The sequence below is a fragment of the Chelonoidis abingdonii genome, chromosome 4 (assembly GCF_003597395.2).
Source record: "Chelonoidis abingdonii isolate Lonesome George chromosome 4, CheloAbing_2.0, whole genome shotgun sequence".
In the NCBI taxonomy this organism is placed as follows: domain Eukaryota; kingdom Metazoa; phylum Chordata; order Testudines; family Testudinidae; genus Chelonoidis; species Chelonoidis abingdonii.
In genome coordinates, this window is record NC_133772.1 from 782,990 (window position 1) to 798,337 (window position 15,348).

Genomic DNA, 15,348 nt, shown 5'->3' on the forward strand with positions numbered 1-15,348 from the left:
TACCCGCCTACCCACAACCCAAACCCCCTCCATGACCTCCCCCCTCCATCCCTGAACTCCTTCTCTGGACCTGCACCCCAACACCCCCTCTTGCCGCCCAGCCCTAGCCCCTCCCCCCTGAATTCCTTCCGACCATACCACACACACCCCTGCCCATCCCCATGAATATGACGTCTTTGTTTCGGTCTCCCAAAAACCGTTGATGGAAGATTTCAACACAGTGACTGCTAAGAATGACAGTTTAAACGAGAAACCTGTCAAACGCCTTACCACCAGTCTGGGGTCCCGCAGCCACCCAGCTTCTCGAACCTGGCACCTGCTGCAGATTCCCTTTCAATAACGTCACGAGAGTCACCGGCGATCTCTGAACGCCCCCCAAAAGCACAGCAGACTTTGGGGACTCCTCATCCCTCGGAAAAGACTTGTTCAGTGCAAGAAGCTCACACGGCATCACCTCCTGGTCCTCCTGGACATCAGCATCCTCTGCCCTCACGTGGCTTCACCACAGCGAGTCCGCCCACGAGTCCTGCGGAAGCCACAGGTTCACACCCCACTTAGCAGTCAGACCTAACTCATCAGACCACAAACAAGAGGTTTATTCGATGACAAAAACAGGTCTAAAAAACAAGAGCAAGTAGTACATGTGAACTAGACCCCTCTCCAACCGGTGCCATTTCGGGGGCATGAGCCAGAACCCCTCAGGTCTGCACTTCCCTCTCCTCCATACCACTCCAGACAACATCCCCCTCCCGACCCCTCCTCTCTGCTCAGCTCTTTCCCAGGGCCATAGAGAGTCGACCTGAATCCCTTGTCTCCAGCACTTCACTGGCACCTTTCCAAGAGAGGGCCCAGTCCATCGTCTGCTTAAGAGATAGAGTGTCAGTCATTTAGAAGCACTGCCTCTATTTGCCTCGCAGCAATCAACACACCCTTATCCACCACCAACTAAGACACTTAAGAAACTGCCAAGGACACTGAGGCAACCAACACAGTGTTCAGAAGCACAACATAAGAACCATCCCAGTTTGTCAATCTCTCCCCCCTAAGAACTGAGACCAGGTCACTCCAACCAGTGACCTGAGGGAAGTTCGAACCCAACCAACGTCCATGATGCCCGAGCAAATCTCTCCCAATATCTGGGATTACACCAGGCCCTCCCAGTTTTGTCCCCCATTCTTGGCTTGAGTGCTGCCAAATGCAACTCGCAGGCCGCATGTGGGAAGGTTTATTGGCCTGTGCCTTTTGCCACCCAATACTCCTGGGTTTATAACAGGACGGGGTCTCTCCCCAGCACTCTGGGCTGGCGATTCGGGCTCTCTATTGGTTAAAGCCCACATCTTGGGCTTGGCCACTTCTGGGCTTGGGCACGCTCCCCACCTTGTGGGCCCCAGATAACTAACCCTCTGCCATCCCCATCTAATACTTTCCAAGCTTTACGCCATCAGTCCCAAACCATCTTAGGCATGCCCAACCCCCCTCTTCAACATACACCTTTCCCCAGTCTGGCAAAATTCCATCATGTTATGCAGATGTCGCAGGGCCAATTCCTCCATCCGCCCTCTAGCTTTGTCTAAAACTCCCCAGGCCTAGGCATGGGTCCGGCAATCGGAACGCTGTTGAATGGCTTTTAATTTCTGATAAGGCCCCATAAAAACCTAGACCATACCGCCTCACCTTGGGGATCAGCCACGGATGAGAGCCCATGGCTGTAACAACAGCTGGATCCCAATCTAACGCCACATGTCTGGACCTCTCTCTCCAGGATCTGGGCTGCTTTACTCTGAATGGGGAACACCTAATGGGAGATTGCTCCCACCTCAGGGAAAGATCCCAGGGTCTCACCCCTTCTCCTCCAAATCCCGAACCTTTGCCGGTCCAGGGAATCCCTCACTCTCCTCCCATACCAGCAGCTAAGGAAAGAACCGTGGTGGAATTCCTGGCAAACCTTCCAACCCCTGCTCCTGAAATTCCCCCTCATGTTCTACTTCTTGGCACCCATCCCGGACAGGAAGTCCCTTTCGCCACAGACTACTGTCTCCTGCAGCCTTCCCAAGGTTGCAAGCGCTGTAGGCAAGCAAAGTTCCCTCAGCTTCTCCAAGGAGGATCTCTCTGCAGTCGGTCTGGGATTCACATCTGCATGGGACAGGAGTGGGAACCCTGCTCCCTCTCAGCTGCTGGCCTGGGGGTCCGCCCCTGACGCTGTCCCTGGTAGCTCACCTCCCTGCTGTTAATCATTCCCAGCAGCACGTCCTGGACCAGGCAAACCTGGTTGCCAGAGCTGACTCCTTGCTGATTCCCCCCACTCAGTCTGGTATCTACTTCCCCCCGTGCTCAGCGCAGCCAACTGGCTTGTCCCCAGTGGGCAGCAAAGACTCTCCTCTCTGGTCTCAGCATCAGAGCCAAGCGTGAGCCCCCTCTCACGTGTCAGGGGACGGAGCATCTCCCCTCCCCCCTAGTCCCCAAGGGGGCTGGTTAGCAGGTAGGCAGTATCCTGAGCCCAAGCAGCCCTCACACCATGCCAGCCAAGGTCATTGCTTTCACCTGACCATAATTCCATCCTAACGACCAATTGGTTTCCCTGGATTTAAAATTCAAAACCTGCAAAGTTAACAGGAGCAGGCCTGGATCCGTCCAAGGGAAGAACAGTCACCCCAAACAAGGGCCTCTCCAGCACCGACATCTGGAAGAACCGCCAAGAACAACCATCCGACCCATCCAGCGTCTGCACAGGATCCGCCTAGCAGGCGAAGCTTCACCCCAGGGACCATCACCCAGGTCCCACGGCCCCATCAGCATCTGCGCTGGCCAAAACCACCACATTCCCATGTCCCAAGGGCCTCCGCCTCGCTGCAAGGCGTGTTCGCCCACTGACCCCTGGGCAGCCGCCCATCATGTCTCGTCACTCCACCACCACCAGTCCGTGCTCCTGCGCTTGCATGCTCGCCTCGCAGCTTCCTCAGGCTCTTGATCTCTCTCAACGGTCCTCTCGCTCTCATCGGGAGCTCTGCTCCAATCCCACTCTCCAATCCCCCTGATGGAACCCAATCGTGAAGATCCTTGTCTGTGGACAGACCTCAGATGCCTGCGCTGCCTACACTGTGCTCCCAGATCCTCTGTAGCCACCATCGGGTCCAGGAATCTTGCTCCTCAGAGCGGTCCTCCTCCTCAAGCTGCACGATTTAACTGGCCTTGTGAACTTCCCATCGTAAACCCTCTCTTCTGTCACAGGACATAATCAGTCTTCTTAGAGAATGGTGAAGGCCTTCACTCACCGTTCCCCAATGGCTCTGGACCTAACAGGCCGTGTGGCTCTTGCTCCCTAGTTTCCAGAAGAATCCTCCTGTGTGGCCAGCCCTTCGGTGGTCACCCACCTCTTTGCCAGGTGTGAGGTCTGCAGACTCCTCTGCCCTGGGACTGCTGCAATCCCAGGGAACCTGCTACGAAAATCCTATCTCTACCCAGGCCGAGCGCAGCTCCTCACCCCTGAGACTGTCACTTGATCCCTTCAGGGGACCCTGTATCTCCAAACATGTCTCTCTCCGCTGGTCACACCACCCGTTCCAGAGGTTAACTGCCCCCTGAAACCGTACCCTCCTGAGCCTTCAGACGCGCTGTGTCCTCATGAATCCTCCATTTGTTTACTGCTCCCCAGTCACTTACGGCAGAAGCGCCCATCCAGGGTGGCCGGGGGGGGGGATGAGTATCCCACTCTGCCACCAGATTGTCAGCGAGTCACCCCGAGCGATGCTCCATTTGGAAAGCTCCACCAGAAGCCAGGCAGGACTTTGGCGAACGACCCTCCATCTCCCTTGGAGCACGACTGTGTCAGTCGGCAAGAAGCTCCACCGCTCTATCACCCTCCTGGTCTCATCCTCTGGACAGCATCCCGATCAGCAATCCTCTGCCCCCCATGTGGCTTCACGCAGCGCGAGCGCCACCCAGGGCGGGGTCCTGGAAAAGCCACAGGGTTTCTGCACCCCACCCACTTCTGCAGTCAGATCATGACGCTCTCACCAGCAAAACTAGTAGTGGATTTATTCAAATGACAGACACAGAGTGCCTCCTACGAACACGCACTTGCTAGATACGCGAACCAGAACCCCACTCGGCCCGGTCCATTGGGGCGCGTTCGAAGCCCAGACCACCAGCGTCTGCAAGTCACCCCAGTCACCCCCCACGAGCTCTAGTCAACTCCCCCAGGCTACATCCCAACGCCCTTCCGGTCCCAGCACCTCCTCTGCGTCAGCCCTGCCTTCCCGGCCAAGCAGTACTGATCCTTTGTCCCAACACCTTCAGCATGGCACATTTCGACAGAGGAGGGGCCCAGGCCTCATTTGCTAGGCAGAGCAGAGTGCAGGCATTTAGGTCACTGGTCCTTTGCCGGCAGCAAGCAACACCCTTGATCCCATAGCCACCCAATACTATTAAGAAGATCCTAGGAGACACTGAGGCACCAACACAGTAGTCAGAAGCAAACATAAGAAACATGCCCAAGTTCTCGTCACAATACCTTCGTCCTCCATCATCCCCTGCAACATGGAAGGTAAACTACGACGCGTCCTGGAGTCATGGCTGGTTCTTTAGTTCCCCTTACTACAGGCGCACTATGTTTCCCACTATCCCAGGCCCTCTGAATCTGTCTCTAGCGCATCTCCCAGATCTTTCCAAAGTATAAGCGAGGCTATGAGCTTAGCAGGCCGGCTGCTCTCTCCGTGCACACTCTGGCCTAGTGCGTGGGGAACTATTTCGATCGCAGGGTCCTGGAGAACTGCAGCGCAGCTAATCTCTCTGCATTAGGGATTCGGTTTAACTTTTGACTCTTTTGGATTTGCTCTTCTAAACTGCCCCTTCCCAGTAACCTTCACTGTGTTAGCGCAGTGTCCTTCAAGGCCTTTCTCGTGGGTGAAGTAGCGTCGACAGATACAGAACTTACCAAGATACCATTCTCAGGAGGCTGGACGGGCCTACCTAGAAAGGTGTAGTGCGATACGATCCATACTCAAGAGCAGTAGTGTCCTGTAGTAACGGGTCCAAATCCTCGCTGGAAAAGGTAGAACTGAGTGGGTTCCGCAGGTCTGCTTTGGGAACCTGGCTAGTCATACATTTCAATCTAACACTTAGATGCTGGCATAGAAAGTAGCTTATTAGGTCTGCAATGATACCAACTGGGAGGGGGAACGCTAACTGCTTTGAGGACAGGTCAAAATTCCAATATGAGCTGGAAATTGAGAAAGGGGCTCTGAAGGGTACAGACTTTGGCTCGAAACAAAGGAACAATGCACAAGTCGCATCGAGCCATTGGGAAGTGAACAAGGGTTTGCACACACTCACAAGGGGCAGATAGGGCAGGGTAAGAAAGGGATCCTGGGGGCTCAATATGGGACCACAACTAAATAGAAGCTTCAACAGTAGCGTAGGACGCTGGCAAGCAAAACAAAGGTGCAATCGTGAGTGCACTACAGGCGCAGTCCTGCCAAGCAGAGCGGAGTCTGCCGCCCCGCTCCGCCCAGGCCTGGCTGGACCTGTTGTCAGCGCTGTGCACCGCTTGCAGGAGGATCGAATCGGGAAGACAGCGGGCTGGAGACCGCCCTCGGAGGGAGCTGGGGGCTGGGTGTGTTCGAGGCGCGATGGCCCCAACCAAGGCGCAGAAGGGGGCTCCAGCCGGGCGCTGTCGCGGGGACTCGGGGGTGGCAGCGTAATGATGATCTGGCCCGGCGCGTGCGCGGGACTCGTTGGTGGATGGCAAGCGCCGGAATGAGCGCCAGCGGGCGCTGCGACGGGACTCGTGGGGGGGGCAGCGCCGGATGAAGCGCCGGCGCTGCGCGGGGACTCCGGGCGGGGGGGGCATGCGCCGGATGACCGGCCCGGCCTGCGCGTGACTCGGGCGGGGGGCAGCAGCCGAAATGCAGCGGCCACGGCGCATGCGCGGGGACTACGAGCGGGGCAAGACGCCGGATGAGCGGCCCGGTCGCTAGCGCACGCGGACTCGGGCGGGGGGCAGCGCCCGATAGCGGCCCGGCGCTGCGCGGAACTACGGGGCTTGTGGGGTTGGCAATTAGCGCCGGATGACGGATTCCGGCGCTGCGCGGCGACTCGGGGCGGGGGGCAGCTCACGATGAGCGACCCGGGCTGCGCCGGGACTGCGGGGCGGTGGGGGGCAGCGCCGGATGACGGCCCGGGCGCTGCGCGGGAACTCGGGGCGGGGGCAGCGCCGGTGAAGCGCCCGCGCTGCGCGGGGACGTCGGGGCCGGGGGCACCGCCGGAGGCGTCCCGGGCCTGCAGCCTGCTGGAAGAGCTTCTCCCCGGCATGCCAAACAGCGCCGCGGCCGCCGGGCGAGGAGGCGTGGAGGCGGGCGAGGGCCGGACCCCATGACCCGCCGACCTAAAACAGGCGTGCCCGCCGGGGTTACGGTTCCATGCGCGATGACAGAAGAGCTGGGGCAGGACCCGCAGTCCCCCCCGCCCGCGAGCACCGGAGCGCCCCCGGGGCGGGGGGCTCAAGTCTCGTCGGAAGGGGCGGCCGGGGCGCTGCAGGAGGAACTCAGACGAAGGCGGGACTTTCATGAACTAATATAATTCGGCTAGCCTCAACCGGGTGCCGGTCCGTGATGTCATTGCCCGCTCTCCCGAAGTGTTCTGAGCTCTTAATTGCGGTTATTCAGAATAAGCTCCTCCGGTCATAATCCGTTTAATATCACTACATGTCTTTAGCAGGCTTTCCGGTCTGCCTCAGCTTACCCAACGCTCAGTTACACTGCTTTTGAACCTCACTTCCTTCCATCTTTAGCTTTCGCTTTCCGGGGGGAGGTTGAGGCTGTCGCCGAGCAGAGGCGGGGCAGCGAGCTCAGACCCCTGGTTGCGGGGAGGCGGGAAAGGGCCGTTGGGAGCGCGGGGGAAGCCCACGCGCTGCCGGGGGGAGGGAGCGGAAGGGCCGGCGCTCAACCCGGGGGGGGAGCGGGGGAGGAGAAGCGGGGGGCCATCGCTGCCGGGGGTAGAGAGCGGGGGGCCGGCGCTCCCCAGGGGGGAGGGAGCGGGGGAGAGGAGCGGGGGGCCGGCGCTCCCGGGGGGAGGGACGGGGGCCGGCGGCCAGGGGTGGGGAGCGCGGGAGGCATGAAGGCGGGGGCCGGCGCTGCCGGGGGGGGAGAGGAAGCGGGGCACGCGGCGCCAGGGAGGGAAGGAGACACGGAGCGGGGGAGAGGGAGTGTGGGAGGGGGCTCAGGGCTGGGGTTCAGGAGGGGGGTTGGGATGCAGGCTCCAGGAAGGAGTTTGGGTGCAGGAGGGGACTCAGGGCTGGGGGTTCAGGAGGGGGTTTGGGGTGCAGGCTCCAGCGGGGCAGCTCTTACCTCAGGCAGCCCCCAGTTGGTGGCACCGTGGGGCTAATCCAGCCTCCCACCCTGCCCTGGCTCCACACTGTTCCCGGAAACGGCCGCCATTTCCGGCCCCTTGACAGATGGGCCAGGGGTCTCCATGCGCTGCCCCCGCCCACAGGGACTGGCCCTGCAGCTCCCATTGGTCACAGTTCCCAGCCAATGGGAGCTGTGGAGCTGGCGCTGGGGGTGAGGGCAGCACATGGAGACCCCTGCCCTCCCCAGGGGCCATAGGGACATGTCAGGAGCCGTGGGGGGCTGGGGTAGGCAAGGAGCCTGTTTTAGCCTCACTGCACGGCCAACTGGACTTTTACCGGGCCAGAGCCGCCACGGCCCCTTTTCTGTTCAGCATTTGGGTCAAAAAACAGCTCCCTGGCAACCTTGGGCTCAGGGTGTGTGTGGGTTCGGGCCAGGGCTCCGCCCCAGCACTGTGTGTGTGTGGAAGGCATGGGGGGCCTGGCCCCGGGGTGTGTGCGGTGGGGTGTCAGGGGGCCCAGCCCTGGCTTGCAGGGGGCAGCCCAGGGCCTGGCCCCAGCTCAGTCTGTGTGGGGGGAGGGGCAGCCCTAGCTTGGGCTGTGTGTTGGGGGCGGGGGAGGGAGCAGGGGGCACAGCCCTGGCTTGCAGGGGGCAGCCCAGGGCCTGGCCCCATCTCGGTGAGTGTGGGAGGAGGGGCAGCCCTAGCTTGGGCTGTGTGTGTGGGCGGGGGGAGCAGGGGACCCAGCCCTGGCTTGCAGGGGGCAGCCCAGGGCCCAGCCCAGGGCCCAGCCCCATCTCGCTGGGTGTGGGAGGGCAATGGACAGCCCAGCCCCAGGTCCCTGCGCAGGAGTGGGGGTGCACCCACACTTGTCACCTCAGAGTCTCTGTAATTAGATGTTGAGCTGGGGCTCCCCCCATAGCCCCCCCATATCATGGGCTCCCCCCATAGCCATCTCCAGCAGGGGTGCCCCCCCATGGAAGATCACAGCCAGGGCTCTGTTTAAATAGTTTCCTCTTTATTGTAGGATTGAGGGTGGTGTCGCCCCTACCCGCACCCCCAGGGGTGGGGGGCCAGCAGCTCAGGGGTGGGGTGCACACCTGGAGTGTTGTCTGTCACCAGAAGGGGGAGCGGAAGCGGAGACACACACAGCCACGACAGCATGGGAAGGAGGGCCCGGACTCCTGGGTTCTTCACGCTCTTCTGCAGGCCTGAAGCCGGCCACACTAGACTCCGCAGGACGGGGGCAGGCAGCGGGGGGTGGGGGCTAGCGAGGGGCTGGGACCCCACATTTAGTAGGCGTGGTTGGAGACAAAGAGGGACTCGCTGGCAGCAGCTCCACTCTGGCCACTTGGGGTGTATTTCCCCTGGCAGGCGAGGCTGTTAGCCTGGAGGGGCAGGAAAGAGATCAGTACCCCACGCCCTGCCCCTGTGCCGGCCAGCCCCCCATTCCCTGCCCCCCGTGCTGGATCCAGCATTCCCATTCCGATCCCCCCAACCCCCTCCCGGGCAGTCCCCATTCTCTGCCCTCCTGTGCTGGATCCAGCACCCCCCATTCCCTGCCCTCCAACCCCCCACCCTTGTGCCGGCCAGCCCCCCATTCCCTGTCCCCCGTGCTGGATCCAGCCTCCCTCTTCCGATCCCCCCAACCCCCTGCGCTGGCTAGCCCCCCACACCCCTATTCCCTGGGTCCGGCGTGCTGGGGCCAGCACCCTCCATTTCAAGCCCCTCAACCCCTATTCTCTAACCCCGCCTCCATTCCCTGAGCCCCGCACTAGGGCCAGCACCCAAATTCCCCACCCTGGGGCTGGACGGGAGCAGTGCTCCCTGGGGGCAGGGTACGTACCAGGGCCCGTTTGACGTACTCCTCCTGGGCGGCCTTGGCGTTCTCCCTCTTGCCTGCCCAGGCCCGGAGGGCGGAGGCCTGCAGGGCGCGGCCGTAGGAGAAGGTGAGGGCCCAGGGCTTGTGCAGGGGGCACTTGTTGATGGCGTTGAGGTTGAGCGAAGCCTCCTCCTCGCTCTGCCCGCCGGACAGGAAGGTGATGCCTGCGGGGGGCAGGGGGGGGTCAGAAGGGGGCAGCTGGGCCCCCGCCCCCTGGGACCTCCTGAGTGACCTCTGGCCAGAGGGGACCCACTGACCCCCACATCCCATGGGACCCACTGACCCCCCCCCAGCCCTATGTGGCTAGAATCCTGAGCGACACCCCCACATCCCCATGGGACCTGCTTCCTGAACAAGTGTCAGGAGCCAGACGGGACCCCACTGACAACTCATCTCCGCCGCCACCGGAGGACCGATCTGAAGAGCGCGGCCCCTCTGAGGCCGTAGGGGAACCCACTGACAGCCCACATCACTCTGGGACCATGCCTGAGCGACCTCTGGCAGGAGGGACAACTGCACCAAGAACACTGCCAACTCCAGTCATCATTCCCACTGGGACCTACTCAGTCAACCCTCAGGGCCGGAGGGGACCCACTGAACTCCCCGCCCCGGCCTGGATCCTCCTAGTGACCTCTGGCCGGAGGGGACCACCAACCCCAAATCCCCTGTGGACCCTTGCTCAGTGACTCTCAGACCTGGAGGGACACCACTGACTCCCCCACGCCTTGGGACCTGATCGCTGAGGTGACTCTGACCGGGGAGGAACCCCCGACCCCGCAAATCCCATGGGACCCTGAGTGACTTCTGGCCGGAGGGCCCACTGCCCCACATACCCCTGGGACCTCTTAGCACACCTCTGGCTGGAGCGGACCCCTGACCCCCTCCACCCTCCTGGGACTCCTGAGCGGACCTCAGTGCCAGAGGGGAGCCACTGACCACCCCCGCCCCTGGGACCATGCTCTGACGACGACTGCAGGCTGGAGGGGACCCTGACCCCCCTTGCCCGTGACCTGCCTAGCGAATAGGGCAGGGGGACACCCACTGACCTACCCCCACCCTGTGGGACCTCCTGAGGCAATGTCCGGGCCAGAGGGACCCAACTGACCCCCCGTCTCCGGGACTCGCTGAGCGACCTCAGGGGCCGAGGGACCCCAAACCCCCCAGCCGCTGGGACCTTCATGGCGATCCTCTGGCCGGAGGAGAACCTCAACCCCCATGGAACCTCCTAGTCGACCTAGGGCTGGGAGGGGAACCCACCGAACCCGTCCCCGCCCCTGGGATCTCCTGAGCGACCTCAGGCTGGAAGGACCCAGTCACCGACCCCACATCACCATGGACCTCCTGAGCAACCGTCAGGGCCAGAGGAGACCCACTGACGCACGCCGCCGTGGGACCTCCTGAGTGACCTCTGGCGGAGGGGAACCCACCGACCCCCGTTGTCGCACTCGTTCTGGGACATTGCTGTGTTATCCTCGCCGTCCCGGGACCCTGGGCAGTTCCTGAGCGACGTCAGGAAACGGCCAAGGTGTAGGTCTACATTGACCCACCCGCCCTGAGACCTCTGAGGCGAAGTCAGGAGGCCAGAGGGACCCACTGACCCGCCGCCCTCTGGATTCCTATGCGCCGTCACGTAGCTTAGATAGCGAAGCGCGGAGGGACTCGGATCACTGAACCCGCACCCCCACCTGGGACCCTTTCTGAGCGACCTCTGGCCGGAGAGAATCCACAAACCCCGTCACGGGACATCGAAGAGCACCTCCAAGGCCGGGAAGGGGAGCAGCACTGCACCCAGTTTGTAACCTTTTACTCGGGCCGCCCCCCAGCTTCTTGGACCACCTCCTGAGCGAAGCCTCTGGCCGTCGAGGGACTCACCCGCACTCGCCACCTCTACAGTATGAGCGCTCCGCTTGTGACCCAGTCTACTGAAGGAGGCCTTACCATGGGCCGGAGGGGACCACTGAGACCATTTCCATCCCGACGCTCCTAAGGGACTCCCATGAAAGCGGCTCAGGCGGAGGGGACCCACCCTAGCGTCCCCACATTCGCCCTGCGGGAACTCCTCGAGCTGACATTCTGTGGCGGGAGGCGAACCTCACTGACACTCGCTACGCCCCCACCGCACCCTGGACCACCTGAGCGATCCTGGGCTGGAGGGACCTGCACACAGAGAGACCCCCAGCCCCTGGGACCCCATCCTCGACCGCCTCTGGCTCTGGAGTGGGACCACTCCCATCGCCACCAGCCTGGACTCCTGAGCGACCTCTGGGCCGGAGTGACCCACTGACCCCTACCAGTTGCTCGGCTGAATTGACCCCCCCTCCCTGGGCTGGAAGGAGGTGAAACCCATATCTCCCACACGTCCTTTTCCTTCCCGAGGCCCAAGGCTGCGCGAGTTTGCCAGGGCTCCAGGGGCGGTCGGGGCCGGGCAGCCAGTGGTAATCGGGGCTACGCTGCCAAGTTCAGCCCAGCTGCTACATTCTGCGCCCTCCAGCCCAATGCGGCCTCCACCTCGCGTTGCTTCCGCCAGACCCTCTGCTAGCGGGGGCCGGGCGTCACCATGTTGGGTTCCCGCAGCAGAGGAGGCGCCCCAAGGAGCCCGGGTCTTCGACTGGGGGCGGGGAGGGGGGGCACTCACCGGGCACCGCGGGCGGCACGGTGCGGCGCAGGGCGGTGACGGTCGCCATGGCGATCTCCTCAGCGCCGTATTTCTTGGGGCAGGCGTGGCCGGGCGTCACCATGTTGGGTTTCAGCAGCGTCCCCTCCAGGTAGACGTGGTGGTCGCTCAGCGCCTTGTACACGGCCGCCAGCACCTGGGGGCAGGGCCAGAGATGAGGTGGGGCCAGCCATGGGAGGCTCCGCCCCTCCAACCCCCCCAGCCCCACCCCCTGCCCAGCCCCAGAGCCCCTCTCACCTTCTCGGTGACGTACTGGCAGCACTTCAGGTCATGGTCCCCATCGGGCAGGATTTCCGGCTCCACAATGGGCACGATCCCGTTCTGGGGGGGCAGACACGGGGTGGGGTCAGAGACCCCCAGACACAGCAATGCAGCACCCCCATCCAGTGCCCAAATGGGGCCCTGCAGCTGCATGTGCTCAGTGTCCCCCCCAGTGGGGAGAGGGGGAGCGGGGCGCCCACCTGCTGGCAGATGCTGGCGTAGCGCGCCAGGACGTTGGCGTTCTCCAGGATGGCCAGGTGGGAGGGCGTGTGCTCCGAGATCTTCAGCACGCAGCGCCACTTGGCGAAGTCAGCCCCGTCCTTCTTGTACTGGGCACAGCGCTCGGACAGGCCGTCCAGCCCTGGGGGAGGGACAGAGCGTGAGCCCGGGGGCTAGTGTCCGGGCCCGGGCCCCGGCCCCGGCCCTGGCCTCGCGGGGGCTGGCTGCCATTGGACACAGCCCACGTCACTCACCCTGGGTGGTGGTCTCTCCGTTTGTCCCAGCCAGGGGCACGACACCTTTGTCCACCTGCAGGGCAGAGGGGCGGGTCCATTCAGTCACCGGCTCCCTCTGGGAGCCCCCCCAATCCCTCCGAACAACCCCCCTCCAGACATTCCGGTGGGGGCCTCTGGGCTTTGGGGGGTAACAAGATTGGTCCACGAACCCCGCTGCCCCATCAGCCCAGATACCCCTAACCCATCCCCCTCCCAGACACTGCCTCCCATTCTCCCAGCCTCCTCCCTGGCCAGGCCCCATGTCCTCCCTCCATCCCATACAATCATCCCAACCTCCCTGTCACTCAGCCTCTCCCCTGCAGTCCCCTGCCCTGTCCCTGAGACTCCTCCGCCAACAGCCTCTCACCTTGATGCCCACCACACCGCCCTTGTCCTTGATGACCTTGGTGAAGGGGTGGCCGTCGTCGGCCTTCTGGTACATGGTCTCATGGAAGAGGATGACGCCCCCGATGCAGGGATTGACCCGCTGGTCGGCCGTGAACAGCAGCTGGCGATAGAAGCGCCGGTTCTCCTCCGTGTTCTCCGCGCCGATGGAGCTCAGCCGCTTGGCGATGCTGCCTGGGGGCCGGGGGGTGTCAGCTGGGGCCCCTCCATCCTGAGCTCTAACTCCCTCCCACCAGCTCTGCTGGCGCCCCCCACTCCCGACCCACAGCCCCTGCCAGCCCAGCCCTGCCGATGCTCCCCACTCCCGACCCGCAGCCCCCTTACCGGTGGACTCATCGGCGGCGAGGATGCCCTTGCCAGGGGCCACGATGCGCTGGGCAATGTCCGAAAGCTCCTTCTTCTGCTCCGGGGTGAGGGCCGGGTACTGGTGAGGCATCGTGACTGACTGCGGGGAGAGACGGGCCGCGAAGGGTTAACCCCGCCCAGACAGACGGACGTGCCGGCCTGGGGCTCCGGCATGGCAGCCCTGCCACGCTGGGGGACCCAGGCGTCCGAATAGGGCTCCCCCCATGCTCCCAGCCCCTGCAGAGCTCACAGCCTCCGGGGAGCAGTGGGGGGGAAGGGTCCCCCCAGGCCTGGGGGGGCCCGGGTCAAGCCCGAGGCACTGCTGGCTCCTAGGGGGCGCCCCCGCGCGCATTCCAGAGATGCGGCAAACAACCTTGCGGCTGTGACCTTGGGGGGGCATCGCCCGGGCCCCAGAACCCTGCAGCGGGGAGGGGACGATGGGGAACCTCGCGGGGCGTCGGGGGGGTCCAGGCCCCCGCTGTCCAGCTCACCCGGAGGAAGCAGCATGGAAATGAGGGGGGTGCAGCTGGCGCTGGGGGAAGGCGCAACAGGCCCCAGGGCGAGGGTTGGTCCGCTCGTGGGACCCAGGGTCCCCTTCGCCCCCCACCCCGCTCCCTGCCTCGCTCAGAGCCCCGCTCACCTCTCGCGGCGCGGGCACCGTGTGACTGCGGGCGGCTTCGAACACTCACAGTCTCCGCGTTCCGAAATGGAACGTCACAGACCTGCGGGCGGAACAGGAAAGGGGCGGGGCCAAGAGCTTAAAGGGCCACAGCCTCCTAAATACGGCGTGCGGGGGTCAGGAGACACCCTCGGCTCCCCTAAAGTGCCCCCTTCCCCCTGCCCCTTCCTCGGCACCCCATCTCCCCTCCCCTCTCTACCCTGCCCCAGCTCCCCTTCCCCAAGCATCCTCTCTGCCCCCCCCTTCTGAAATCCCCATTGACTCACCCCGGGCGGGGTGTGTGTGTGTCCGGGGAAATTTACCCCAGGGAAAAATGCTGATTCACCCCCCACTCATCCTGCCCCGCCCGGGGAAAGGGGGGACACCGAGGGGAGGGGCAGGGTGGGAGGATGCAGTCCATTCTGGGAGGGGGGCAGGGCCTATGCGGCAACAGTGCATTTGTGGGGGCCTGGAGGGGCTAAAGGGGTCTGGGGGACAGGCAGATTTGGGGGTGTGGAAGCCAAACCACAGTCCCTGCAGCGGCTGGAACCAGCCCCCCCCATCCCTACTACCAATGCCCCCAATTCCCTCCTTTCCACAGACATCCCCAGCCACTCCCCCAAATCCCTCCTCAAAATCTCTGCCCCGGCTGGGATGTGGGGTTTTCTGCACCCCCATCCGGTCTGGGGGTTACACAGGAGGCTCTGAGGGGGGGATCACTGGGTTACTCTCCTCCCTGCCATGCATGCCCCTCCCCTGCCTCTACCCCCCCTCATTTCTGCTTTCAGCTCTGACCTTTCTCCAGACACCAGATCCCTTCCTGCCTCCCCCCCCCACCGCTGCTCATGTGTCCCCTCTGAAGGGCAAGGAGCTATTTTTGGGTCCCCCGATGCGGGGGGGGGGGGAGTTAACCCTTCTGGTGCCAGGATGCCGCCTGGCTGTGGGGTCAGTAGTATGAGCTGGGACCTGCCTGAGGCTTGAAACCCGAGGGCCAGGGAGGCTCCCCATGCCCAGATGGGCAGTGCCAGGTCTGGGCAAAATCTGTGCACGGAGCAGCCAGTGTCAATCTGCACGGGCAAAGCAGCAGCCCCCTCGTGCCAAGCTCATCCTGGGTGCAGGGAGCCCCAGTGGGGGAGGACCCCTGGGCTGCTCTCCCAGGCCAGGAACCCACAACTGCAGCTGCAGGCCAGGGGGCTGAGGCGGGGAGACAGGCCCTGTGTGGCTGGGGGACAAAGGATCCAATGGGGTGAGGAGAGCACAGGAATGTGGGGGGGGGGACAGCCCGGGC

General features: G+C 63.3%; 1 protein-coding gene across 3 annotated transcripts in view; it reads right to left on the reverse strand.

The window, feature by feature from the left end:
• ALDOA (aldolase, fructose-bisphosphate A) overlaps positions 1–14,439 on the reverse strand; it is a 34,955-nt gene extending 20,516 nt beyond the window's left edge. Inside the window, exons 1-10 of one of the 3 annotated variants that reach the window (XM_032785678.2) lie at positions 14,348–14,439; positions 14,043–14,124; positions 13,382–13,502; positions 13,020–13,231; positions 12,632–12,686; positions 12,359–12,519; positions 12,135–12,218; positions 11,859–12,033; positions 9,188–9,387; positions 8,339–8,729 (exon numbers count right to left, since the gene is read on the reverse strand). In XM_032785678.2, coding sequence (XP_032641569.1) covers positions 8,634–8,729; positions 9,188–9,387; positions 11,859–12,033; positions 12,135–12,218; positions 12,359–12,519; positions 12,632–12,686; positions 13,020–13,231; positions 13,382–13,493 — 1,095 coding nt within the window. In that variant the 5' untranslated portion in view covers positions 13,494–13,502; positions 14,043–14,124; positions 14,348–14,439 and the 3' untranslated portion in view covers positions 8,339–8,633. Of the gene's footprint in view, positions 1–8,338; positions 8,730–9,187; positions 9,388–11,858; positions 12,034–12,134; positions 12,219–12,358; positions 12,520–12,631; positions 12,687–13,019; positions 13,232–13,381; positions 13,503–14,042; positions 14,199–14,347 lie in introns of those variants that run through there. The other 2 variants (XM_075064748.1, XM_075064747.1) reach the window with 2 other exon arrangements.
• Between the last annotated feature and the right edge of the window lie 909 nt (positions 14,440–15,348).